Raw genomic sequence first — 27042 nt, forward strand, 5'->3', positions numbered from 1 at the left:
GATCCCAAATACCACTTCTAAACCATGAAAGTAACAGTAACCAAGATAGTCTATATATTTATTCCACATACAGACTTCATCTACAGATCCAGGATCAGGAGAAAGATGATATTTACATGTGCATTGTGCCTCAAATCAAAAGCAATGACAACAGCAATATACAAGCTGAGAGAAGCATGGTTTGGAGGTATTAATAAATATTAATTTCATAAGTACAAAATTAGACAGGATATAAAATAAATATTCACTCCCTTTCTGATAAAGGAAGCAATGATGTTTAGTCCAAAGTAATTAGTCTTGTGTAATAATGTTGTGCGCACAGTAATAGATATTCAAGTGTTTCCGTCTGAGAGAGAGGAGCAATTATTTCGAAGTGTCCAGGAACTCACAGAGATGATAAACTTTCACTGCACACTCTAGTATCAACAAACACATGTTGATTAGTTCTTGATTATAATTTACAACACAAAATAATGTGACCGTTGAATACCAACAAAACGTTGTCCCCAATTCGGTGACAATTCACTAACCCAGAAATACTGAATAACTGACCATGTATTACTATGTAAGCGTTACTGCTCTTCTTGTGGTATGACAAATCACAGAAGATATGACAAATTGTGGTTTTGTAACAAGGCCTCTGATTGGTTGATCACATTGTCTGTTTTGCTTTTGTTAAGTGTTCCCTGGCAATAATCATCCGTTGAATTTGAGCAGTCCCCTCATAAATCTGAAACAAAGCGATATTTACATGTTAAAGGCTGCAGTGTATCAATATAGTTATATACAAATTGTTGTAATGGTTTCAAATTAATTATCAGACAATAAAGGTATAGTTTTTTGATGACGTAACAATTGAATGACGTTATCCCGTCACTGCGCCATTCTAGTGTGCCCCCTCGTAATCGAACCATTTTACATTACGTCACAATGTAAGTGACGTCACGATGCATGTCAGTTGTCATCGCCTCGTACGGCCTCCTACAGTAAACTACTCCATAGCATCCCATTTCTTGGTTTGAAGTTGCTTCACGCAGCTAACATCACTGGTGGAAACATTACGTTTATGTTTTACGACGGTTAAAATGTGTCAATTCGACTCACAAGTTTTCAGCGACACGGTAACGTTCGCAATGTTTACATTCCCACAATGCAATCGTGGAATGTCGCTTGACTACTCAGCTTTCTAACGTAGACCGTCATCAAACTGTTATCGTTTGGGTTTTTTCTGGTAACGTTGGTCTTAACGTGGGGGGGGGGAGAGACACATCAATAGAACAGCACGCCAGTTAGCCCTGTGCGAGGATTCTTAATTTAGGTCACCGACACCGTCGTTTGATTTCTGCCTTAAATTAATCGTAATTATCCTTAGAAAGTATTAAATTTGGCATCTTAGAAAAGAAATACAGTTCGCTCTACCACCATGTGTCGTGTAATAAAACACTTTCGCCCTGAACTGTTATAACATTAAAGCACTCGGACGCAATCGTCCTCGGACTTTAACTATAATAGTTCAGGGCAAAAGTGTGTTTTATTACACTATACATGGTGGTAGAGCGAACTGTATTTCTTAAACCTGCCTTGTATATTTAAAACAAAACTGCTCCCTGTAATTATTAGGTGAATTAAACAGTTCTGTTTTAATTTTGTTTTGTTGCATTAATATGCTTGGTTTGTTGTTTAACACCACACTCAGCAATATTCCAGCTATATGGCGGCAGTCTGTAAATAACTGAGTCTGGACCAGACAATCCAGTGATCAACAGCATGAGCATCGTTCTACACAATTGGGATATGATGACATGTGTCAACCAAGTCAGCGAGCCTGACCACCAGATCCCGTTAGTCGCCTCTTATGACAAGCATGGGTTGCTGAAGATCGATTCTGACCCGGATCTTCATGGGTCAGTATTCATATGGGATTCATCCACAAAATCATAGTCATATGACAGCTCCCTAATATAATCACAATCCAAACTAGTGGTTGATGTCTTGAACAGTACAATGACACGTCATCTAGTACAGACATTTCCATGAGACCCTCAATTTGGAGGGGTTGGACAATGAATTACTTGTGACAGAAACCTCCAGCATATACATCTAGTGGTGTTCCGATTAGTTGAAATAATTGAAGATTGGTCGCAGTGACCAAACGACCAAGCAATCGATCACATTTTCTCATAATCGAACACGCACAAATTTGCAACTACTGTTTTAGTGTTTGAAACACTTGACAATGGAACATATCCTAGAAGTTGTCAGGGCTTGAAAACTTGTTTAATTCTTAGAAAACTCACTTCACTAACTGAAAAGTCATGACTGAATATTTCTCTAAGACTCCAGGAAGTTTATGTTCATGATATATTAGTCATCACTTTAAAGTAGCAAGTTGCATCATGTTATACATATCTACAATAACAACCTTGATATGAAAATCTGAAAAATGATGCTAACCAATTTTTTTCGATGATTGTTCGTTGGTAATGAAGCAATCATCAATTGTGAGATTTCAACCAATTCCCAACACTAGTACCTACCTGGTATATTTTGGCATCTCTCATCAGCTTCTCTACAGGGTAATCACTGTTGAAGCCATTACCTCCGAAAATCTGAAACAGACCAAAATATTTTAATATGACAGCATTTCATGGTGCCTTATATCTGTATATCTTCCAAATTAAGCTTAGATCAGCAAGTGAGGTGAGGTGAGGTGAAATTGGGTTTAACGTCGTGCTTGAGAATATTTCGCTCATATGACGACGTGCATGCGTGTGTGTGTGTGTGTATGTGCGGCTGCTTGTACTAGCCCAGACTTAAGCTGTTTTATTGTGCTAGCCCACTGAGATACCATGCCCCAGTGAAGCATGAATTAACTGACCAGTCCTTGATGATGCAGAGCGCAGGCAGGCAGGGACCAACAAGTATGGCTAGCGGTCCATTTTAAGCGTCTTTTGGTATGGCGCGGTCAGGGATCGAACCATGCGACCTTCTGAAGCGCTCTCGGTGGACGCTCTAACCACTAAACTCAGTCAGTCAGTCAGATCAGGAGGCGGTCTGCTGGTTGTCATTATATAGTCCTGTGAATCTATTGTAACTTTTCCCATGGGGCTCTGAGAGAACGAAATCTGAGATTTTCGCACATGGCAATACTAAGCATCATCACCTGGACAGCATCTGTGGCACATTTGTTTGCAACATCGCCAGCGAGGGCCTTGGCGATGGAAGCGAAGTATGTGTTCCGACGACCCTGGTCAATCTCCCAAGCTGACCGGTGCATGGCCAGACGAGAGGATTCCACCCCAATGGCCATCTCGGCCAGCATGAAGGACACGGCCTGATGCTGGAAAAGAGAGAACGGGCTGTAGATGTGAAGAAGTTTCTCAACAATTTCTTGAATATTGACCTTGACCACTCAGCAATATTCCAGTTGTATAACACAACACTGATCAACATTCCAGCTGAACAACACAACACTCAGCAACATTCCAGGTGTACAACACAACAATCAGCAATAATCAAGCTATACAACACAGCACTCAGCAATATTCCAGCTGTATAACACAGCACTCAGCAACATTCCAGCTGTATAACACAGCACTCAGCAATATTCCAGCTATACAACACAACACTCAGCAACATATTCCAGCCAGCTATACAACACAACACTCAGCAATATTCCAGCTATACAACACAACACTCAGCAATATTCCAGCTGTACAACACAACACTCAGCAATATTCCATCTGTACAACACAACACTCAGCAATATTCCAGCTGTACAACACAACACTCAGCAACATTCCAGCTGTACAACACAGCACTCAGCAATATTCCAGCTGTACAACACAACACTCAGCAACATTCCAGCTATACAACACAACTCAGCAACATTCCAGCTGTACAACACAACACTCAGCAATATTCCAGCTGTACAACACAACACTCAGCAACATTCCAGCTGTACAACACAACACTCAGCAATATTCCAGCTGTACAACACAACACTCAGCAACATTCCAGCTGTACAACACAACACTCAGCAATATTCCAGCTGTACAACACAACACTCAGCAATACAGCTTACAACACAACACTCAGCAACATTCCAGCTGTACAACACAACACTCAGCAATATTCCAGCTGTACAACACAACACTCAGCAACATTCCAGCTGTACAACACAACACTCAGCAATATTCCAGCTGTACAACACAACACTCAGCAACATTCCAGCTATACAACACAACACTCAGCAATATTCCAGCTATACACACAACACTCAGCAACATTCCATCTGTACAACACAACACTCAGCAACATTCCAGCTATACAACACAACACTCAGCAACATTCCAGCTATACAACACAACACTCAGCAATATTCCAGCTGTACAACACAACACTCAGCAACATTCCAGCTGTACAACACAACACTCAGCAATATTCCATCTGTACAACACAACACTCAGCAATATTCCAGCTGTACAACACAACACTCAGCAACATTCCAGCTGTACAACACAACACTCAGCAATATTCCAGCTGTACAACACAACACTCAGCAATATTCCAGCTGTACAACACAACACTCAGCAACATTCCAGCTGTACAACACAACACTCAGCAATATTCCAGCTATACAACACAACACTCAGCAACATTCCAGCTGTACAACACAACACTCAGCAATATTCCAGCTGTACAACACAACACTCAGCAATATTCCAGCAATATTCCAGCAATATTCCAGCAATATTATAGAACACAACACTCAGCAATATTCCAGCTGTACAACACAACACTCAGCAACATTCCAGCTGTACAACACAACACTCAGCAACATTCCAGCTATACAACACAACACTCAGCAATATTCCAGCTGTACAACACAACACTCAGCAACATTCCAGCTATACAACACAACACTCAGCAACATTCCAGGTGTACAACACAACACTCAGCAACATTCCAGCTATACAACACAACACTCAGCAACATTCCAGGTGTACACCACAACACTCAGCAACATTCCAGCTATACACCACAACACTCAGCAATATTCCAGGTGTACACCACAACACTCAGCAACATTCCAGCTGTACAACACAACAATCAGCAACATTCCAGCTGTACAACACAACACTCAGCAACATTCCAGCTGTACAACACAACACTCAGCAACATTCCAGCTGTACAACACAACACTCAGCAACATTCCAGCTATACAACACAACACTCAGCAACATTCCAGCTGTACAACACAACACTCAGCAACATTCCAGCTGTACAACACAACACTCAGCAACATTCCAGCTGTACAACACAACACTCAGCAATATTCCAGCTATACAACACAACACTCAGCAACATTCCAGCTATACAACACAGCACTCAGCAACATTCCAGCTGTACAACACAACACTCAGCAACATTCCAGCTGTACAACACAACACTCAGCAACATTCCAGCTGTACAACACAACACTCAGCAACATTCCAGCTGTACAACACAACACTCAGCAACATTCCAGCTGTACAACACAACACTCAGCAACATTCCAGCTGTACAACACAACACTCAGCAACATTCCAGCTATACAACACAACACTCAGCAACATTCCAGCTGTACAACACAACACTCAGCAATATTCCAGCTATACAACACAACACTCAGCAATATTCCAGCTATACAACACAACACTCAGCAACATTCCAGCTGTACAACACAACACTCAGCAACATTCCAGCTATACAACACAACACTCAGCAACATTCCAGCTGTACAACACAACACTCAGCAACATTCCAGCTATACAACACAACACTCAGCAATATTCCAGCTGTACAACACAACACTCAGCAACATTCCAGCTATACAACACAACACTCAGCAATATTCCAGCTATACAACACAACACTCAGCAATATTCCAGCTATACAACACAACACTCAGCAACATTCCAGCTATACAACACAACACTCAGCAATATTCCAGCTATACAACACAACACTCAGCAATATTCCAGCTATACAACACAACACTCAGCAATATTCCAGCTGTACACAACACTCAGCAACATTCCAGCTATACAACACAACACTCAGCAATATTCCAGCTATACAACACAACACTCAGCAATATTCCAGTTATACAACACAACACTCAGCAATATTCCAGTTATACTTGTCTCACCTCACAGATGAACTTGCCCATGGTCTTCCTCTCCATGGAGTATCGGGTGGCCTCCTCTAGAGCGCGCTGGGCCAGTCCAACAGCACCTGCCGCAACCTGAAACGAGAGGGGAGAGTGAGTGTCATCATTTAAACATGGAAAGCCTAGAGATGAAACTGGAATATGTCAACGTATTTTTCTATGATTTGAACACACCGCCTTTGTGAAAGTGAACTGAGAAATGTGCTAATGAGGCCAGACTAATTTTATTTCTTGTTTTACGGATCCGCCTGTCATATCTTTCAAGATTAAGAAAAAAATATAAATGAATTTTCCCTGCTCAAAAAATTTAATCCTAATGTTTTTATTGGCCAAGAAAGTTTTTTTAGACTGTTTTTTTCTCCCGTATACACTTCATAAATTGCCAAAAGTAAAATACTTTGATTATTTAGAAGGAATATTACTTTGACTGGTGATTTGATTTTGATTTTTTTTCCCTCCTGCCTTTAGGTTTTCTCAGGACAAAAATCCGTAAAACAAGAAATAAAATTGGTCTGGTCTGATCAGAAATTATAAACTTGTAGCATCACAGACGATCGCAACAGAGGCAAGACAACATCATTGCTGGAGCTCTACAACCTTAGGGCCTGCAGCTTTTCAGGGTTAAGGACAAACACTGGCCATAATGCTAAATTCACCAACAGGAGCCAAGCAAGAAAGTGACTGAGTGAGTTTAGTTTTACGCCGTACTCAGGAATATTCCAGCTATATGGCGGCGGTCTGTAAATAAAGGAGTCTGGACCAGACAATCCAGTGATCAACAGCATGAGCATCGATCTACGCAACTGGGATGTGATGACGTGTCAACCAAGTCAGCTAGTCTGACCACCCGATCCTGTTAGTCGCCTCTTACGACAAGAACGGGTTGCTAAAGATCAATTCTTACCCGGCAAGCAAGAAAGTAACAAGAGTCATCAGAAGATGACATATCCCCCCGGCCCCCACATCTTTGAAAGAACAAATCATCTGACAGTTACTTAAAGTCCAGCTTGATTTTAGACTAAGTGCAAATCGTTTCCATGGAAATCATGAAAAAAATAAATGACAAAAATCTGCAAATAGCAAAAGGCACCACTTTGGCATCAGCCTCACATATCTGCCAAGTTTTGCTGAAAGATATTAAGAAGTTTTCGAGTTGTGCTCCGGAAACGAAACCCATCCCTTCCTTTTTGAGACTAAGTCCAAAATGTTTCCATGGAAACCAAGAAAAATAAAAACGCCAAAAATCTGCAAATAGCAAAAGGCACCACTTAAGGTTCTGTTTCATACATCTACCAAGTTTTGTTGAAAAATATTGAACCGTCCTTGAGTTATGCTCCGGAAATGAAGCCCACCCCTCACTTTTGGGACTAAGTCCGAATCGTTTCCATGGAAACCGGGAAAAGTTAAAATGCCAAAAATCTGTAAATAGCAAAAGGCACCACTTTAGGATCTGATTGATATATCTACCAAGTCTTGTTGAAAAATATTGAACGGTTCTTGAGTTATGCTCCGGAAACGAAACCCACCCCTTCCTTTTGAGACTAAGTCTGAATCATTTCCATGGAAACCGGGAAAAGTAAAAATGCTAAAAATCTGTAAATAGCAAAAGGCACCATTTTAGGATCTGTTTGATATATCTACCATGTTTTGTTGAAAAATATTGAACGGTTCTTGAGTTATGCTCCGGAAACGAAGCCACCCCTTCCTTTTGAGACTAAGTCTGAATCATTTCCATGGAAACAGAGAAAATAATAAATCACAAATATCTGCAAATAGCAAAAGGCACCACTTCAAGATCTGCCTCACATATCTGCCAAGTTTTGCTGAAAGATATAGAGAAGTTTTCGAGTTGTGCTCCGGAAACGAGGCCCACCCCTCACTTTTGGGACTAAGTCCGAATCGTTTCCATGGAAACCCGGAAAAATAAAAATGCCAAAAATCTGCAAATAGCAAAAGGCACAACTTTAGGATCTGTTTGATATATCTACCGAGTTCTGTTGAAAAATATTGAACAGTTCTTGAGTTATGCTCCGGAAACAAAAGCAATCCTTACTTTTTGAGACTGTTTCCATGGAAACCGGGAAAAATAAAAATGCCAAAAATCTGCAAATAGCAAAAGGCACAACTTTAGGATCTGTTTGATATATCTACCAAGTTTTGTTGAAAAATATTGAACGGTTCTTGAGTTATGCTCCGGAAACGAAAGCAATCCTTACTTTTTGAGACTAAGTCCAAAATGTTTCCATGGAAACCAGGAAAAATAAAAATGCCAAAAATCTGTAAATAGCAAAAGGCACAACTTTAGGATCTGTTTGATATATCTACCAAGTTTTGTTGAAAAATATTGAACGGTTCTTGAGTTATGCTCCGGAAACGAAGCCCACCCTTCTTTAAGACTAAGTCCAAAACGTTTCCATGGAAACCGAGAAAAATAAAAATGACAATAATCTGTAAATAGCAAAAGGCACCACTTTAGGTTATGTTTGACATATCTACAAAATTTGGATGAAAAATATCGAACGGTCTTTGAGTTATGCTCCGGAAACAAAATGATTACGGACGGACGGACGGACAGACGGACGAGGCGACGACTATATCCCACCGCATCACATGCCGGTGGGATAATAAAAGTCATACATTGGTTGTCCAGGTAACATATGCAACCAAATTGGTAATAATTTTTGGAGGGCTGTGTTAAAATGCAAGATTAAACATTTTTTAATTTTTACATATACAACAAACAATTGACTGTAAAATTTGGTTAAACAATGTTTACATTAAGTCATGTTTATGAAGAATAAGATAACCACTCACCCACCAACAGTAAGTAATCAGTTCGCAGATACACAACAAGAAACAGTAGATCTAAGAGGAATGATGCTACTTTACTTACTGGGGGTCTTGTTTTGTCGAAAGCACCCATGGCAATCTTGAAGCCGATTCCTTCCTGGCCAAGAACATTCTATAAACGAGAAACAGAAGTCATAAAACAACATACTATAACTGTACTGGTGCTTTAATAGCATCATCAGCAACGTTCAAGTTACGTGGCCTTTAAGTAATCTAGTATAGTTCAGATGACTCAGTCCTCAACATTTGAGTAACACACCGTTACGGTACGTTGCAGGTACGTTGACGCATAATCTACTAAAGTACTGTCGGAAATGCTAGAAAAATGCTTTTTAGCCTTGATATTTTTAGAAAGGTGATAAATGTACTATGTTGTCAATATATCAACTCACATATAGTGTACCTAATTTTTATTTCAATTGATTTAACATTCCCATGCATTTAAAGGGCAGTTTACAGGAGAGAATTTGGTACCAAAACAACAACTTAAGATTTTTTCTGAGTTCAACAACAGAAATCTGAAATAGTCTTTACATTTATGCTAATAATACAGGTGGTGTTAAAATATGAATTAACATTTTTCTTAAACAAATAAATGTTGAATGTTTGTGTTACTTTACTTAATTATCGTTTCTTTATTGAAGAAATATTAATATAAATGTTAAGGCTTGATATAAATAAGTTTCCCGTCATGCATGCACATCTTTATCACAGCGTCCACTATGGTCAACTATTTGCAGTCGAATGTTGCAAATGTTTATCAGTTTTATTGTGCTTGAAAAGCCAGAGGTAAACCTTTCATTACTTTAGAAAGGGTTTATTACATGTATGTCTTACCAACAAGTTTACAATACTGTAAACAAATCAAACAAGACAGGGACCGTCTCAAAAGCAAAACCGGGACGTAAAACCATCCTTGACAACTTTGACAATGGAGTACTTAGACACCAGTGACTTTGTGAAATCTTTGGCCAATGTTCACAACTAGATTAAACTGACCGAATTACATCCATATCTTTGCAATGAAATATACTGTTGACATGCAAAACATTTATGAAAACGTTGCACATTTCTACAATCAATGGATAAGATAACACAAGTGACAGGATTCTTTCCAGTGTACATCAATTCGTATGTTTATTTCAAAACAAACACACATACACAAATGATCTCTTACATAACCAATACGTATACAATACGTACACATATTCAACATTTTGAAGAAAACTCTATTGAGATGACCCCTCGCCCGAGCGTGTGTGCTCAGGTGTCAATTTCACCTGTCGATACCGTGCATGCTGATGACGTAACACAGGCAGTTAACGTTTGTATCAAATAATGTCCACTTACCCCATATTTTTCTAAGTTTTTGGTATTTTCATCAGTAAAAACACATTTTAGGACATGTCTCAAAATTTATTCCCTCGGTCTACATTAGGTAGATGTTTCTTAAAGTGATATTTGTTATTTAAGTAACTGTAATACCTCTGAATTTTAAATATAAGTCAAAAAACATTTTTCTAGCATTTCCGACAGTACTTTAAGTCACTGAGCATATTTGCAGCATATTTGGTCCAAATTACAACCAGCTCAGGTCGATGGGGTTCAAGTCTAACCGATCTCTGTAAGGCATTTAGACATTATGTTACTGATCGGGGGCGGATCCCTTGATTTATAAAGTGTAAAATTTAGTCTGTTTTAAGGAAGAGAGTTGATTACCTCTGCTGGGACAACAACGTCCTCGAAGGTGATTCCTCGTGTGTCCGACGCTCTCTGTCCCATGTTCCACTCCTGGAAATACACACAGGCAGAGTAATGAGAGGTAACAGGAAATGGTAACAAAGGGTAAGGGGTAACAGGCAAGGGTGATCTTGTATGGTTAATCAGTAAAGGGAGGTAACTCTGATGACTAGCACTTCAACTCTAAAATAAACGTTCAAGCAAATATAATGATATATCTTGAAAATTCAGTTGAAGATAAACAAAATCGCTACTTGGTTATTCCATTCATTAAAATAATCAGAGATCTTTGTTAAGAATATCATGTGAAGAAGATACCATACATTCCTTTTGAAGGACCATGACCAGACATCCATCTACACAAATACACACAACTTGTAAATAAAAGTGTCACAATTTAGGGTGAACACTTAACCGAAATTGATATATATATCTTAAAGATTTTTAACAAGGATAATCTTAACACTACATTCAAGGAACGATACCAGGTTCCACATTCATCATGGACATTGTGAAACCTACCTTCCTGCTGGGGATAACACCAGGTGTCCTGATCAACAAGAACAGTGTGCAACCTACCTTCCTGCAGGAAATGAAACACTAGGTGTCCCATTAAACAAGACAACTGTGCAACCTACCTTCCTGCGGGAATAACACCAGGTGTCTCATTCAACAAGAAACACTGTGCAACCTACCTTCTACGGGGAAATAACACCAGGTGTCTCATTCAACAAGAAACACTGTGCAACCTACCTTCTACGGGGAAATAACACCAGGTGTCTCATTCAACAAGAAACACTGTGCAACCTACCTTCCTGCGGGAAATAACACCAGGTGTCTCATTCAACAAGAAACACTGTGCAACCTACCTTCTACGGGGAAATAACACCAGGTGTCTCATTCAACAAGAAACACTGTGCAACCTACCTTCCTGCGGGAAATAACACCAGGTGTCTCATTCAACAAGAAACACTGTGCAACCTACCTTCCTGCGGGAATAACACCAGGTGTCTCATTCAACAAGAAACACTGTGCAACCTACCTTCTACGGGGAAATAACACCAGGTGTCTAATTCAACAAGAAACACTGTGCAACCTACCTTCTACGGGGAAATAACACCAGGTGTCTCATTCAACAAGAAACTATGTGCAACCTACCTTCTACGGGGAAATAACACCAGGTGTCTCATTCAACAAGAAACACTGTGCAACCTACCTTCCTGCGGGAAATAACACCAGGTGTCTCATTCAACAAGAAACACTGTGCAACCTACCTTCCACGGGAAATAACACCAGGTGTCTCATTCAACAAGAAACACTGTGCAACCTACCTTCCTGCGGGAAATAACACCAGGTGTCTCATTCAACAAGAAACACTGTGCAACCTACCTTCCTGCGGGAATAACACCAGGTGTCTCATTCAACAAGAAACACTGTGCAACCTACCTTCTACGGGGAAATAACACCAGGTGTCTCATTCAACAAGAAACACTGTGCAACCTACCTTCTACGGGGAAATAACACCAGGTGTCTCATTCAACAAGAAACACTGTGCAACCTACCTTCTACGGGGAAATAACACCAGGTGTCTCATTCAACAAGAAACACTGTGCAACCTACCTTCTACGGGGAAATAACACCAGGTGTCTCATTCAACAAGAAACACTGTGCAACCCACCTTCCTGCGGGAAATAACACCAGGTGTCTCATTCAACAAGAAACACTGTGCAACCTACCTTCCTGCGGGAAATAACACCAGGTGTCTCATTCAACAAGACAACTGTGCAACCTACCTTCTCCGGGGAAATAAACACAAGGTGTCCCATTCAACAAGAAACAGTGTGCAGCCTACCTTTATGTTTGTAATAATACCAGGTGTCCTGATCAACAAGAACAGTGTGCAACCTACCTTCTCCATAACACTAGGTGTTGCAATCAACAAGACAATTGTGCAACCTACCTTCCTGCCGGGAATAACACCAGGTGTGTCCCGTTCAACGATGAAGCCAGTGAAAGCTTTGCCCGCGGAAGCATTGGGGTCTGGGTCAGTGCGGGCAAGGACGAAGTACCAGTTGGCATGGCCTCCATTCGTGATCCACATCTTCTGGCCATTTAGGACATACTCGTTGCCCTTCTTGACAGCACGTGTCTTGATCCCGCTACGTCTGATCCCGCACCCGGTTCCGTTACGCAATAGGCCTGCAGAGTACACAGATAGTGTGTCGGATACTTGATCACAGGGTGAGTGAGTGTTGGTAGGTTGGTTTACGCTGCACTCAGCAATATTCCAGCTATATGGTAGCCATATGTACATAATCGAGTCTGGACCAGAAATTCCAGTGATTATCATATCATCAACATTGATCTACGTAATTGGGAACCGATGACATGTGTCAACCAAGTCAGCGAGCCTGACCACCCGATCCCGTTAGTCGCCTTTAACGACAAGCATGGATTACTGGAGACCAATCTCACCCAGATCTTCACATGTATGCAAACACAGGAATAAAGGTCTTTTGAAGGGACCATTTTTCTGTTAGCATCACAGTCAGCCGCACTTACACACATCAAAGGCTCTTCCATCATCCTCCCCAGATACTTCGTCTTCTGAGCCTCATTGCCTGCAATTATCACTGGCATTTGCTGGAAGGGAACAAAAACAAAGAAAGATGAAGTTCAAATTCTTTAAAAATGATTGCCTGACTGAGTTTAGTTTTACGCCGCTTTTAGCAATATTCCAGCAATATCACGGCGGGGGACACCAGAAATGGGCTTAACACATTGTGCCCATGTGGGGAATCGAACCCGGGTCTTCGGCGTGACGAGACAACGCTTTAACCACTAGGCTATCCCACCCCCCTTTAAAAATAAACATAATGAATACAGTCAAAGTCATGATGAACATAAATAAAATCATGAATAACTGAACTGATGTTTAACACTCAAACATAATTATTGTTAAATACAATATATCCTTCAGTCTGTCTCTGGACAGGAGAAAAGATGGGTTTGTTTTCATGAAACATTTTTACTCAGAACATGTTTGACCGAAGTCAAGCAAAATAATGTCCTTTTTCTTTGTAGAACATGAGGTTAATTTATCATTTTCCTAAACATCCTCAAAATTAGGAGATAGCTGGGGTCAATATTGGATATGGGCTGAACTGGGTCATGGGTGTGTCAAGAGTTATCTCCCTTGCCATCTGAGAAAATGTCATGGCTTTGGGTGCAAAGTTTCAGCTTTCATTCTGCTTTTCGAGCCAAGCTGGGAGGCAATGGTGAGCGAGTGAGTGAGTTTGGTTTTACGCCTCTTTTAGCAATATTCCAGCAATATCACGGCGGGGGACACCAGAAATGGAGCTTCACACATTGCACCCATGTGGGAATGAACCCAGGTCTTGATGTGATGAGCTAGAATGCTTTAACCATCAGGCTAACCCACCAAGAGGCAATGGTTCTGACTGAACACTAGAGATGTGAGACGACCATGTCTGTTGCGCTACTTACTCCAAGAGAGTTGGCTTCAATAGCCGTCTGCACCCCCGTGCAGCCGTATGCCAGTTCCTCTGTCACGATGCAGGCATCCATGATACCAAGTCCAAGACCTCCTGAATACACACAGTGGATGGAGGTAAGTTCATGAAGCCTTGGGAGTGATCACCCAGCATAGAATAGAATAGAATAGAATAGAATAGAATGGAGAATAGAATGGAGAATAGAATAGAATGGATAGAATAGAATAGAATAGAATAGAATAGAATGGAATGGAATAGAATAGAATGGAATGGAATGGAATGGAATAGAATAGAATAGAATAGAATAGAATAATACTTTAATGCCTTTTCAGGAATTTGTGTTACATCAAGAGCTACTGACACATTAGAGAGATACCAAACATATTTACATAAATTCTTTGATTTAGGTATCTTCACATTTGTTTAAGAGAGATATGGTATTTGGAATAAAGGATGTACGGGCTCTCTTAGTTTTCACAATTGGAACTTTAGCAGCGGCCTGAAGGGAGGAGGTTGTATTCCGAATTTAAGTAGTGAGTACGGTCAGATATGATTTTGACAGCTTGATTCACGATTTGCCGCTCATATACTGATGATAAACATTCAAATCTGACTCCAGCGATTTTACTTGCAGTGTTAACAATTTTGTCTATTTTAGATTTGAGATGAACTGAGAGAGACCCGTACCAACAATGGAAGGAAAATGTTAAAATACTCTGAATAAATGCTACATAAAAAGATGACATCACAGATGGGTTAACATTAAAAGATCTCAGTTTATGCATGAGATGAAGACGTTGACACTTTTTGTATAGGGCGTCAGTGTTAGAGTTCCAGTTCAGCTTAGAGTCATGGCAGGTTAATCATGTTAACAAAGGCTGTTGGTTAAAGAGAAGCAGATTGCAGATGATTACCATTTTTAAAAGTGAAACCCAAAAGCACAATTGTCAGGAATGACAAACAAGTCAAAGATCCTAAGATCCTGGAATGCCTAAGGGAGGTAACTTGTGATTCACCTTTGTCCAATTAATTTGAGTTTGTCAATAACCCTATCTACAGCTAGACATGCAACAGTGATAGGTTACACACTGGTAATGTGGTATCTACACACGTAATTCCTTATTGGATAGATTGGAGTCAGATTTCTCAGTGTATCTGACACAAAGTTGTTTGTGAATGAAATTCTGATCATGTGACTTTGTTGTACGTACCTCAAGAATGGGGAATGTGAGTGTTCATGAGGCCAAGCTCCCACGCCTTCTTGATGATGTCAACTGGATACTGAAACGATGAACATTGCGAACATGATGAACGCATGAACAGAGGGAGAACAGTGGACATGGGAAGAACAGTGGACATGGGAAGAACAATGAACAAGGGGAAGACAATAAACAAGGGAAGAACAGATGATATAGGGAGAACGATGAACAAGGGAAGAACAATGAACAAGGGAAGAACGGTGGACATGGGGAGAACAGTGGACATGGGAAGAACAGTGGACATAGGAAGAACAATTCACAAGGGAAAAACAATGAACATGGGAAGAAGAGTGGACATGGAGAGAACAGTGGACATGGGAAGAACAATTCACAAGGGAAAAACAATTCACAAGGGAAGAACAGTGGACATGGGAAGAACAGTGAACATAGGGAGAACAGTGGACATGGGGAGAACAATGGACATGGGAAGAACAATGGACATATGGAGAACAGTGTACAAGGGAAGAACAATGGACATATGGAGAACAGTGTACAAGGGAAGAACAATGGCCATGGGGAGAACAGTGGACAAGGGAAGAACAATGGCCAAGGGAAGAACAATGGACATGGGGAGAACAATGAACAAGGGAAGAACAATGGGAAGAACAATGGACAAGAGGAGAACAGTGGACAAGGGAAGAACAATGGACAAGGGAAGAACAGTGGACAAGGGAAGAACAATGGACAATGGGAGAACAGTGGACAAGGGAAGAACAATGGACAAGGGGAGAACAATGGACAAGGGAAGAACAGTGGACAAGGGAAGAACAATGGACAATGGGAGAACAATGGACAATGGATGAACAATGCACAAGAGGAGAACAACGGACAAGGGAAGAACAATGGACAAGGGGAGATCAATGGACAAGGGAAGAACAATGGACAAGGGGAGAACAGTGGACAAAGGAAGAACAGTGGACAAAGGAAGAACAGTGGACAAAGGAAGAACAATGGACAAGGGGAGAACAGTGGACAAGGGAAGAACAGTGGACAAGGGAAGAACAGTGGACAAGGGGAGAACAGTGGACAAGGGAAGAACAATGGACAAGGGAAGAACAATGGACAAGGGAGAACAGTGGACAAGGGGAGAACAGTGGACAAGGGAAGAACAGTGGACAAGGGAAGAACAGTGGACAAGGGAAGAACAATGGACAAGGGGACAACAGTGGACAAGGGAAGAACAATGGACAAGGGAAGAACAGTGGACAAGGGAAGAACAGTGGACAAGGGAAGAACAATGGACAAGGGGAGAACAGTGGGACAAGACAAAAGGGGACAAAAGTGGACAAAAAGGGAAGAACAATGGACAAGGGGAGAACAATGGACAAGGGAAGAACAGTGGGAAGAACAATGGACAAGGGGAGAACAGTGGACAAGGGAAGAACAATGGACATGGGGAGAACAGTGGACAATGGAAGAACAATGGACAAGGGAAGAACAGTGGACAAGTGACTGACTGACTGACTGAATTTAGTTTAACGCCCCTTTAGCAATATTCCAGCAATATCACGGCGGGGGACACCAGAAATGGGCTTCACACATTGTGCCAATGTGGGGAATCGAACCTGGGTCTTCGGCGTGGACAAGTGAAGAACAATGGACATGGGAAGAACAATGGACATGGGGGGAACAGTGGACATGAACTCACATGTGCGTGGGGAACACAATGAACATGATGAACACAATGAACACAGGAGATGATAACAAAACAGATAGCATCTTAGGTGTTTAATGTTGTTTTGACTAAGCAATGTTAAATTCTGCAACATGACTGTTACCATGGTTACAGTCCGGGACATTCTCACTGTTGGACGAGCAGTGGTCATGGTTTACAGTATATTCTGAAAAATGGTAACTATGGATACTGACTTTCCACACAGTATGTATTACCTCCCCTGACTTGTCATATTCGGGGGCTTTGGGCAAGATTTCTTCCCGGGCAAACTTCCGGGCAAGAGCCTGATACTCCTTCTGTTCATCCGAAAACTCTGAAATAAACATCACACACTTGAACCAGTCCAATGTGTCATCGGCAGACAGGTCGGTGGGGTAGTCTAGTGGTTAAAACGTTGGCTCATCACGCCAAAGACCCGGGTTTGATTCCCAACATGGGTACAAAGTGTGCAGCCCATTTCTGGTGTTCTGGTGATATTGCTGGAATATTGCTGAAAGTGGCATAAAACCATACTCTCACTCACTCACTTGAACCAGTCCAACTTGTCATCAGAACATAATGATAACACAAACATGATATAAGTCCACTTGTAAAACACTTAACTTCAGACACAATATATTCTCAAAGTGCTGCATGATTATAGTGTATACTGGGCAGACAAATGGACAACGGTAACATATTGATCACATAAAACAACATGTGTGGAATACTGACCACCAGATCCTGTTAGTTGTCATGACAACAAGACTTACTGAAGACCACTTCTTGACGAGATCTTAACAGAGTATACTATTTAGGAAATAAAGTTCGCTCTACCCCAATGTGTTTTGTAATAAAGTATAGTTTTGCCCTGAACTATTATAACATCAAAGCACTCGGACTACCGTCCTCATGCTTTAATTATAATAGTTCAGGGCAAAACTATACTTTATTACAAAACACATTGGGGTAGAGTGAACTTTACATCTTTTCTAAGATGCTAAATTTAATACTTTCTAAGGATAATTACGATTAATTTAAGGCAGAAAACAAACGACGGTGTCGGTGACCTAACTTAAGAATCCGCGCACAGGGCTAACTGGCACGCTGTTCTGTTGATGTGTCTGCCCCCCTACGTTAAGACGAACGTTACCAGAAAAAAAGAAATGATAACAGTTTGATGACAGTTTACGTTCGGATTAAATATCTTCTCTGAATTATTTTAATTACATCTGTCATTAACGTAAACCATATGGGGCAATATGAACGTCGCATTTCTACTACCAACGTAAGTTTAGATCAGTACATCCAGATGAAGCTGAGTAGTCAAGCGACATTCCACGATTGCATTGTGGGAATGTAAACATTACGAACGTTACCGTGTCGCTGAAAACTTGTGAGTCAAATTGACACATTTTAACCGTCGTAAAACATAAACCAGTGATGTTAGCTGCGTGAAGCAACTGCAAACCAAGAAACGGGATGCAACGGAGTAGTTTACTGCAGGAGGCCGTACAAGGCGATGACAACTGACATGCATCGTGACGTCGCTTACATTGTGACGTAATGTAAAATAATTTGATTATGAGGGGGCACACTAGAATGGCGCAGTGACGGGATAACGTCATTCAATTGTTACGTCATCAAAAAATATACCTTTATTGTCTGATAATGTTTGGTCTTCAGCAATCCATGCTTGTCACAGGAGACGACTACGTGACCGAGTGGTCCGGCTCGCGGATATGGCTGATGATGTCATTGCATCCTATTTGTCACAATGACTGACTGACTGAGTTTGGTTTTTACGCCGCTTTTAGCAATATTCCAGCTACATCACGGCAGGGAACACCAGAAATGGGCTTCACACATTGTACACATGTGGGGATTCGAACTCGGGTCTTCGGCGTGACGAGACAACGCTTTAACCACTAGGCTACCCCACCGCCCCTTGTCACAATGAATGCTCATGATGTCAATTACTGGATTGCCAGTTCCTAGCTTGATTATTTACAGACAGGTACAACATAGCGGGAATATTGCTGAGTGCAGCATTAAACCAGAAACAAATCAAACATAATATTAAGTGATTTATAACCTTGTTATCTAGAATGTCCTAAAATCTTGGACCTATTCAAGGTTGTGACCGCTTCATGATATAAAGGCATATCAGCTAGCCTTATTACCCCAAATTCGAGATAAAAATACATAGCCCTATCTTGAACCTTGGACTCTTTCCACCAACACTGACGTCACTATATCATATTGTTCCTTTGCCAGATTAACAGTTTTGAGAAGCGCACGTATATCTGCTATGTTTGCTCTGACATCAATGTAAACACACAACTCTCATCCAACCAAGTATGACCTTTTCTTTTAAACCAATTGTAATGGAGATATTCCTTAATAGGAGTAGTGAGTAGCAATATTCATATCACACCTTCACTGATGTCTCTACACTGGTTGCCTGTCAAATTCCGGATTGACTTCAAAATTCTATGTATCACTTTCAAAGCTCTACATGGACAAACACCTGAATACCTCTCCAGTCTTCTGTGTCAGTACACTCCAACCCGACCATTACGATCCCAGAATCACCAGCTACTTGTCATTCCTAAAGTTCGACTCTCATCCTATGGGAAAAGATCATTCCAACACGCAGCCGCCAGTCTCTGGAACAACTTGCCCACTCACATCAAGAATGCTGAATCTTTGGACACATTTAAATCGTCTCTAAAAACCCACTTTTTCCGTCTTGCCTATTACTAGACTTTCTATGTTCAATTGTCTCTCTGTAAATAGTTTTACCTATTTTCTTTTCTCCTATAGTATTGTAGCGCCATGAGCGGGTATTAGTACCTGGATGTAGCGCTATATAAATACCCACATTATTATTATTTATTATTAATATTCCAGCAATATCATGGCCGGCGACACTAGAAATGGACTTCACACATTTTACCCATGTGGGGCATTAAACCCGGGTCTTCAGCGTGAGGAGCATACGCTTTAACCACTAGGCTACCCCACCGACCCGGTGGGATAAGTCATGTCGTATTAACCTTGTAATGGGATATCCAGTGCATTAGTAATCAGCACCATTGAGCACCATATGTGGAAACTAGGCGCTATACAAATCCATTGTGTTTTGATATTATTTTCATTATGTACAATACCCAATTATTGTTAATGAGTCAGATAGACTGCTCCACCACCTGTTGCAACAGCAACTCCATCAGCCGCTGACAGAGACGTATGGTTGATTTATCCTCAGCTTCCACACAAGTTATGTTACTGTTATACTATGTTCATACTACAATTAAGGAATGCACTGGCAAGTTAGGCACCAAATCTGGTGGTTAGTGGTAGTGGTGGTCGGATTAATTGAAATAATCGAAGATTGGTCGCAGTGACTAAACGACCAAGCAATCGATCATGTTTTCTCATAATCAATACAAACAATTCTGGAACACCTTTTGCATCAACAAATTTTTTCACAAGGTTGGTTTTGTCTGTTACATTTCATGAGCACTACAAGCTCGGTCCAAGTCATGATTGAATTTATCTTAAAGACCCCAAGAAATTTATGTTCCTAACATACTAGTCATCCTTTAAAGATGTGAAATTTGTGGAAAAAACAACCAAAGAACAGTTTGTTCTTTATGTTTTTGTGCAAACAGAACTACAAGTTTGTTCGATTGATCATCAATTATGAGATTTTAACCAATTCCCAACACTAGTTAGTGGTTAAAACATAGGCTCATCACGCCACATGGGTACAATGTGTGTTAGGCAAATCTTAAAAGTCTGGTTGCAACTGTAAACAGAGCTACTTGGCCGCAATCAGACTCTTATAAAAGTGTCATGTCAGTTCACACGTGGGTTTTGTGTGGCAAGCTAGTACCCTTGAGTATATTTCTGCTAGAATAATGCTGCTCTTTTTCTACAAAACGAAACCATTCACCCCCTTCTGCTCACACAAAATACTTCTTACACTTTTTTATTGGATGCACTATTCTGTCATATACTTTGGCTAGTCACAGGTCATTGACCAAGGGTACACCTCCATTAGTTAGGCTCTGTTGTCATTAGCTCTGAGTAGTGGTGAGCATCCTTCCTGTGCTGTATTTTCTCACAATTTTCACCTTGTGACATGGACAGCGACAGTATTACAGGTGTTTTTTACCCTATTAGTTTCCAGAAAAAGGCCAGCTTGGATCACAAGGAACTAACTGGAATATTGGTTTCGATTCGCCCAGTTTTTCTATTCTCTGGTGAGGATATATACGAGGGAACTGATTAGTGCTGGGAATTGGTTGAAATCTCACAATTGATGATTGGTTCAATACCAACGACCAATCATCGAAAAAAATTGGTTAGTGTCATTTTTAGATTTTCCTATTCAGGTTGTAGTTGCAGATAAGTATAAAGAAAAACATTTGGTTCTCTGTTGTTTTTTTGTTTTATTTAGAAACTGCACAAATTACATTTGCAACTTTCACATCCAGTGGAAAATGATTCAGTTCCAAGATTCAAGAAATATTCAGTTATGACTTTTCAGAAAGTGAGGTGAGTTTTCTAAGAATTAAACACGTTTCCCAGCCCTGACAACGTCCTAGATATGTTCCATCATCAAGTATTTCAAACTCTATTACAGCGGTTCCAAAATCATTTCTGTTCGATTATGAGAAAATGTAATTAATTGCTTGGTCGTTTGGCCACTGCGACCAATCTTCGATTTTTTCATTAATCGGAACACCACTAGAACTGATATTCCCAGTATAATTCAATTTGATATACAGAACTTATCCACCCATACATCCATGGGGACATTTTGGCTGTGTTGGGGATATGATGTCCAGGTGCCCATTTTCGATCATACGTTACCAATTACCACAAAGATAACAGACATTACCAGGGTTTTACCTCGACTCACAAACATGGCGGTCTGTGGGACCCCTAATTATTTGTTTTAAGGGTCCTTGCACGCAATACGAGTGATTTCCGATGGCTTGTACTTGCCAGAGGTAGTCCGAAGTTTATTCACTGCAGGGACAAACTACATGGAATCCAATCTGGTATTTCTTGACAAACCATTCCGACACGGAATTCCTGAACTCCTCGGAAAGTATCTGAGTTTAGTCTAAATCTATGGCAGTATCTGGAATGATGGCCGATGACATACCACATACATGACAACTTACCAAACCCAAAAGTGGCCCCACTTGATTTTGTAGCTGTGGCAGCACTGGGAGCCGAGGACAGAGCACGAAGTCCGGCACGTGCCAGGGGCCCAAGTCGAGACATCTGTAACATACGTCTATTATCATTGCCAAGACGGTTCAATTCTAACGTCATAAGATTCTCGGACACTCAATGGAAGGAACTCTGCACTTCATATAGCCAACACTGGCTGAACTCTCTGAACATGTGATTGACATCATGAGCATGTATGACGACATTCAATCAATCAAGTCATCTACTGGAAAACAAGGACAAGTTGTGGACCAACCTGACAATTAGCCCTTATTAGCATGTATGAGTGCTGCCCACTGGCGCTTGCCATTGTTAGCGAAGTGGCTCCAGGTTGTCCGCGATCAAGTGTAGTGTGATGGGTGAAGCAAAGCAAGGCATGTGCAGCTAGTGCGGAATCAATTTCATCGTCATGCAATGCACATGCACTAGCCTACATCTGCTTTACCTTTCACAAACCAAATTGGTTTGATCATGGCTATGCAACGCCTACTTCTCGTCAACGCATTCTCTGCGCCGGTCCAACTTATCCTTGTTTGTCAGTAGTCTCACCCCTCCATATCAGAAGAAAATGAAAGGGACCAATTCTACCCCTAATCCCTACATAAGACTACCTGAGACTGCATATGACCAACATATCAAAGTTGTACATATGCCTGATTAACATAAAACAAACACTGCCAAGCTGAACCTTAATGGCAAGTGACAATTTAAAGGCACAATGTCACACCACACTTCTCTAAAAATACATTTCTATCAATAACTCTAACTATCAGCCCTCAGGGAAGATATCGTTTAAGTTATTCTGAAAACAAATTACGTATTCAGATTACAATATTAAATTAAAAAATTTGAATGAATTCATGCAATGTTGCACTAAATCAACTCTCTCGTGCCCTCTACCTGCCGAACATTATTTCAAGCGGACCCCATAGAGTTATGTCCCTTGGAGCGCTCTTTACAAATATCCTACACACAACTTGTGATTGAAAGCAGTTTGGCAAACATCGACAACAGTTTTTGATGTTCAGAGCAATTGTTTACAGTTCAGATACATGCAAGTGTTCTCCGTTTGGAAACTGTTCGCCTAGAAGTTTCAATTAATGATTTCAGGCAAGTCGTAAGGGATAATAAGTCTATAATTGGATCAATAGGAAGCTTAAGTGAGTGCATATGCACCTAATATGTAAAACAGACCACAATATTATCCAAAATGTGTGACATTATGCCTTTTTACCTGAAATGTCTGGATAAACCTTAAAACTCAAGCTTAATTAAATACAACAACAAGCGACCTTTAACAAGGTGCATCATCAGCGCATACACAATTTCAATATTTGAAACATAAATCCATTTGTCCTCCATTGTTTTTACACAATGCTGGGTTATGAGGAAATCCGCAACATGGCGACATTTTGACTGTTGACATTGTATGACACCTAATTTGTGACAGTAAAAAGATTTCACTTTAAGCACTGAAGTAACTAACACAAAAAGAGTCTAATTCCACTACGGTATTTCCAACAATGGTTTCTGTAATATTATGTTGTAAACTGATTATAAGTATAATACCAGTACCTACTAATTGACATGGTTCAGACAACAGCACAGTTCAGCTACCATTAACAGTAATGCTCTTACTTAGCATAATCCGATCAAACTACACCCGCCTGGAAACACCAGCTGTTGTGTGAAATACAAACTAACAGTGCACAACACTCATCTAGACCTGCTCACATGTGGATGTTTTCAGCTTTTATTGAAATATCAAACTCAAACAAAACTCTTCCGATTTCATGCAATGATTTCATAATTGTAAACCCAAAGTTACTGTGTTCTTTAATCTGATTGGTTGAAAAACATGATCAAATGGTATTCGATTCCCGGAAATTGCAAGACTATTCACTGCGTATTGAAATGTACAAATTGACACGTACATAGTGACGTCATTCAAATCATACTGTAACGTAAAGTCCGAATGACGTCACAAATGAGGAGTTCCAGATGCTACCATGGGAACCAGCCGAAACAGCCAGTTGATGACACTTCACTGATGTACCCGTACTCGATATCAATGAGCGCAGACAGTAAAACCCATGTGGGCCTTTTGGTTTACTTTCGTGTTTACAATGTTGATAAACATGTGTTGGCAAATTTCCGGGTGTTATTGAGTATTTGAAGCACAGGAATTCATTTGGAACCGACGGCTTGGATTTCACCGAAAACAGAGAACATTGTAAAGGGGAAGACTGCTAAAATCTTCCCTTTACATTTCTACTTTCAATCACTTTAGATTTCTGCTTTCAATATTATTTCAAAGTACAATGACAAATTCCTCAGAATTATGGAAAATATAAACTTTGATAAAAATACCAGATTGGAACCAAAATCAAATTTACCAACTACCTGCTGAATGTTTGAAATTAAGGAATGTCCAGGGTGCCCTGCCACTTTAGGAATATTCCTGCAATATCATGGCGGAGGACACCAGAAATGGGCTTCACACATTGTACCCATGAGGGGAATTGAAACTTGGTCTTCGGAGTGATGTAAGTGCCTTATGCACTTGGCTAGCAACTGCCCACCTGGAGAGTTTAAACCAAGGTTGCTAAAATATTTATATTGTAACATTAGACATTACAATTAATACTAACACTTGATTACAAGGACCCTTTGAATTAACCTTATGAGGCCATCGTGACAAGATGCTGTTTCGACCCGCTCCCCTCAAAACAGCCAAGGCTATTAATTCAAGAGTAGAAAGCATCAAAACATTGCCTTGCAGAGATATTATCTGACATAGTTCATCTTGCTCACAGTGTTTATGTTTGTTTGGGTTCCCTGACTACAGCAAAGCCTGGGCAGCTTACTTGTAGGCCTTAGATCATGGATGGTGATTTGATTGGTACGGAGAGATGGAGTGCAGTCATTCTCATGCAAAAAATGGACTTGGTACACAGCAAACCCATAGCTAGAACAAGTATATATGGAAAACAACTTCTTTTATTGTATAGCATGACATTTCGATACAGGTTCTTGTACCTTTTTTCACTTGAAAACAATAGAAGAACCTGTATCGAAACGTCGTGCTATACAATAAAAGAAGTTATCATCAATATATACTTGTTCTATCGGACTTCCAACTTCTAAAATAGTAAAAATGCCACTCAAAGAAGAAACCCATAGAGTAAAGGAGAGTGGAACCTCAAAACAGAACTGGGTGGACTAGTCATGTGCCACTGTGGCTGAAGGGGTCGGGTGCTACATATGTGCACACAGAAACGTACCCTAAATTAAGTGCAGTTTTCAAGAACGGAACTGTCCTCCTGTTATTGATGCATTTGTTTGGGTTATGTAACTGAAACGAGCATACGCAGTAACGAATATTTCGCGATGCACAATTCGCCAGTTAAACGGGAACAACTGCATATGAATTCGGTTTGGATTGCGGAATATGTGCTCGTTCCCGTTTAGGATACCTGGGGTACATATCTGTAGTATCTGTGCCGACAACGACCCCTTCAACGACAGTGTCGACACTGAGATGTGAAACTGGCCGGGGTGAAGTCGAGAAGACACATTTCAAAACTTGCACCCCACGCAAGTTTAATGGAAGTGAAAAAAGATAAAGGATGTGAAGGCGCACAATACAATCAAAGTGTAAGTCAATTAACGAGCTGACAAGTGAGTTCCGACAGAATAACTGCTGAGAAAACCACGCGATACCAACCTGCTGCATGACGGCCGCCATTGTTGAGGTCAGAGGTCAGGCAATGTCGTTGTATAGCTGTTGTACGTACATAAAGGATTTGCTAAAGTATAGGCACACCAAAACGTTTACAGTGTAGTTATATTGTAACCTGACAAATGTTGCAATTATTTATATTTATACTTACATCAATATCAGCGGGTGAAATGAATTATACCAGACAAATGATGAAGAATTGTAAGGCTCCTTTACTTGTCCTTTATATACTCACTTACCTTATACTGCGGGTCAAAGTCCGGTCAACTTGCCGCTCTGTTTAGGATTGATCTCATAAACAAGTATAAGCAATCACAAAGCATCATTACGATTGACCGGTTACAGCTCACCTAGAAAACAGTGTAAAGTAATAACTTATTGCGAGCTATTTTGTTTTTGCTGTTTGTTTATTTTCAAATGATACGATATTGTTATAATTTTATTTGTTTACAACTGATTAAACTGACAATTGGAGCCTGTACATAGAATAGATACTTAATTATGGATTTGTCTGTATTGTGGTTGTGTTTCAAGTAGGTGACAGAACTTTGTCTCTTCACTACTGCATATACCAATGGTTGCGCAGTTTCCATATATCATGGTGACAGCTGCTTCTGTCATGGGGAGTCGCTCAACAATATATACAGGTTCCCAACTTTTTGAGTATATATAATTTTGATATAAACAAACAATTCCTTTTAAATTGAAAAGGAGCCCCTTTAAGATGGGAGAGTCCTGATCATGAGGACTTCCTTCATCTAGGGCTTCGGCACCGCAGAAAGGGCTGGACAGAAAGGAAAATAATGCGGCTCAGA

The 27042-nt window shown here is 40.5% G+C and overlaps 1 protein-coding gene across 1 annotated transcript; it reads right to left on the bottom strand.

The window, feature by feature from the left end:
- Window positions 1-44: 44 nt before the first annotated feature.
- LOC124257509 (medium-chain specific acyl-CoA dehydrogenase, mitochondrial-like) lies at window positions 45-26269 on the bottom strand. The gene is given in 14 exon segments (XM_046691590.1): window positions 45-730; window positions 2538-2609; window positions 3164-3340; window positions 6194-6289; window positions 9108-9176; window positions 10784-10855; window positions 12765-12964; window positions 12967-13003; window positions 13367-13447; window positions 14312-14412; window positions 15531-15600; window positions 17469-17566; window positions 22434-22536; window positions 26213-26269. Coding segments are annotated over 14 exon segments (1275 nt in total). The 5' UTR covers window positions 26234-26269; the 3' UTR covers window positions 45-652.
- Window positions 26270-27042: the final 773 nt, after the last annotated feature.

Source organism: Haliotis rubra, unplaced genomic scaffold (assembly GCF_003918875.1).
Source record: "Haliotis rubra isolate DU_JTF1 unplaced genomic scaffold, ASM391887v1 Scf663, whole genome shotgun sequence".
Classification (NCBI taxonomy): Eukaryota; Metazoa; Mollusca; class Gastropoda; order Lepetellida; family Haliotidae; genus Haliotis; species Haliotis rubra.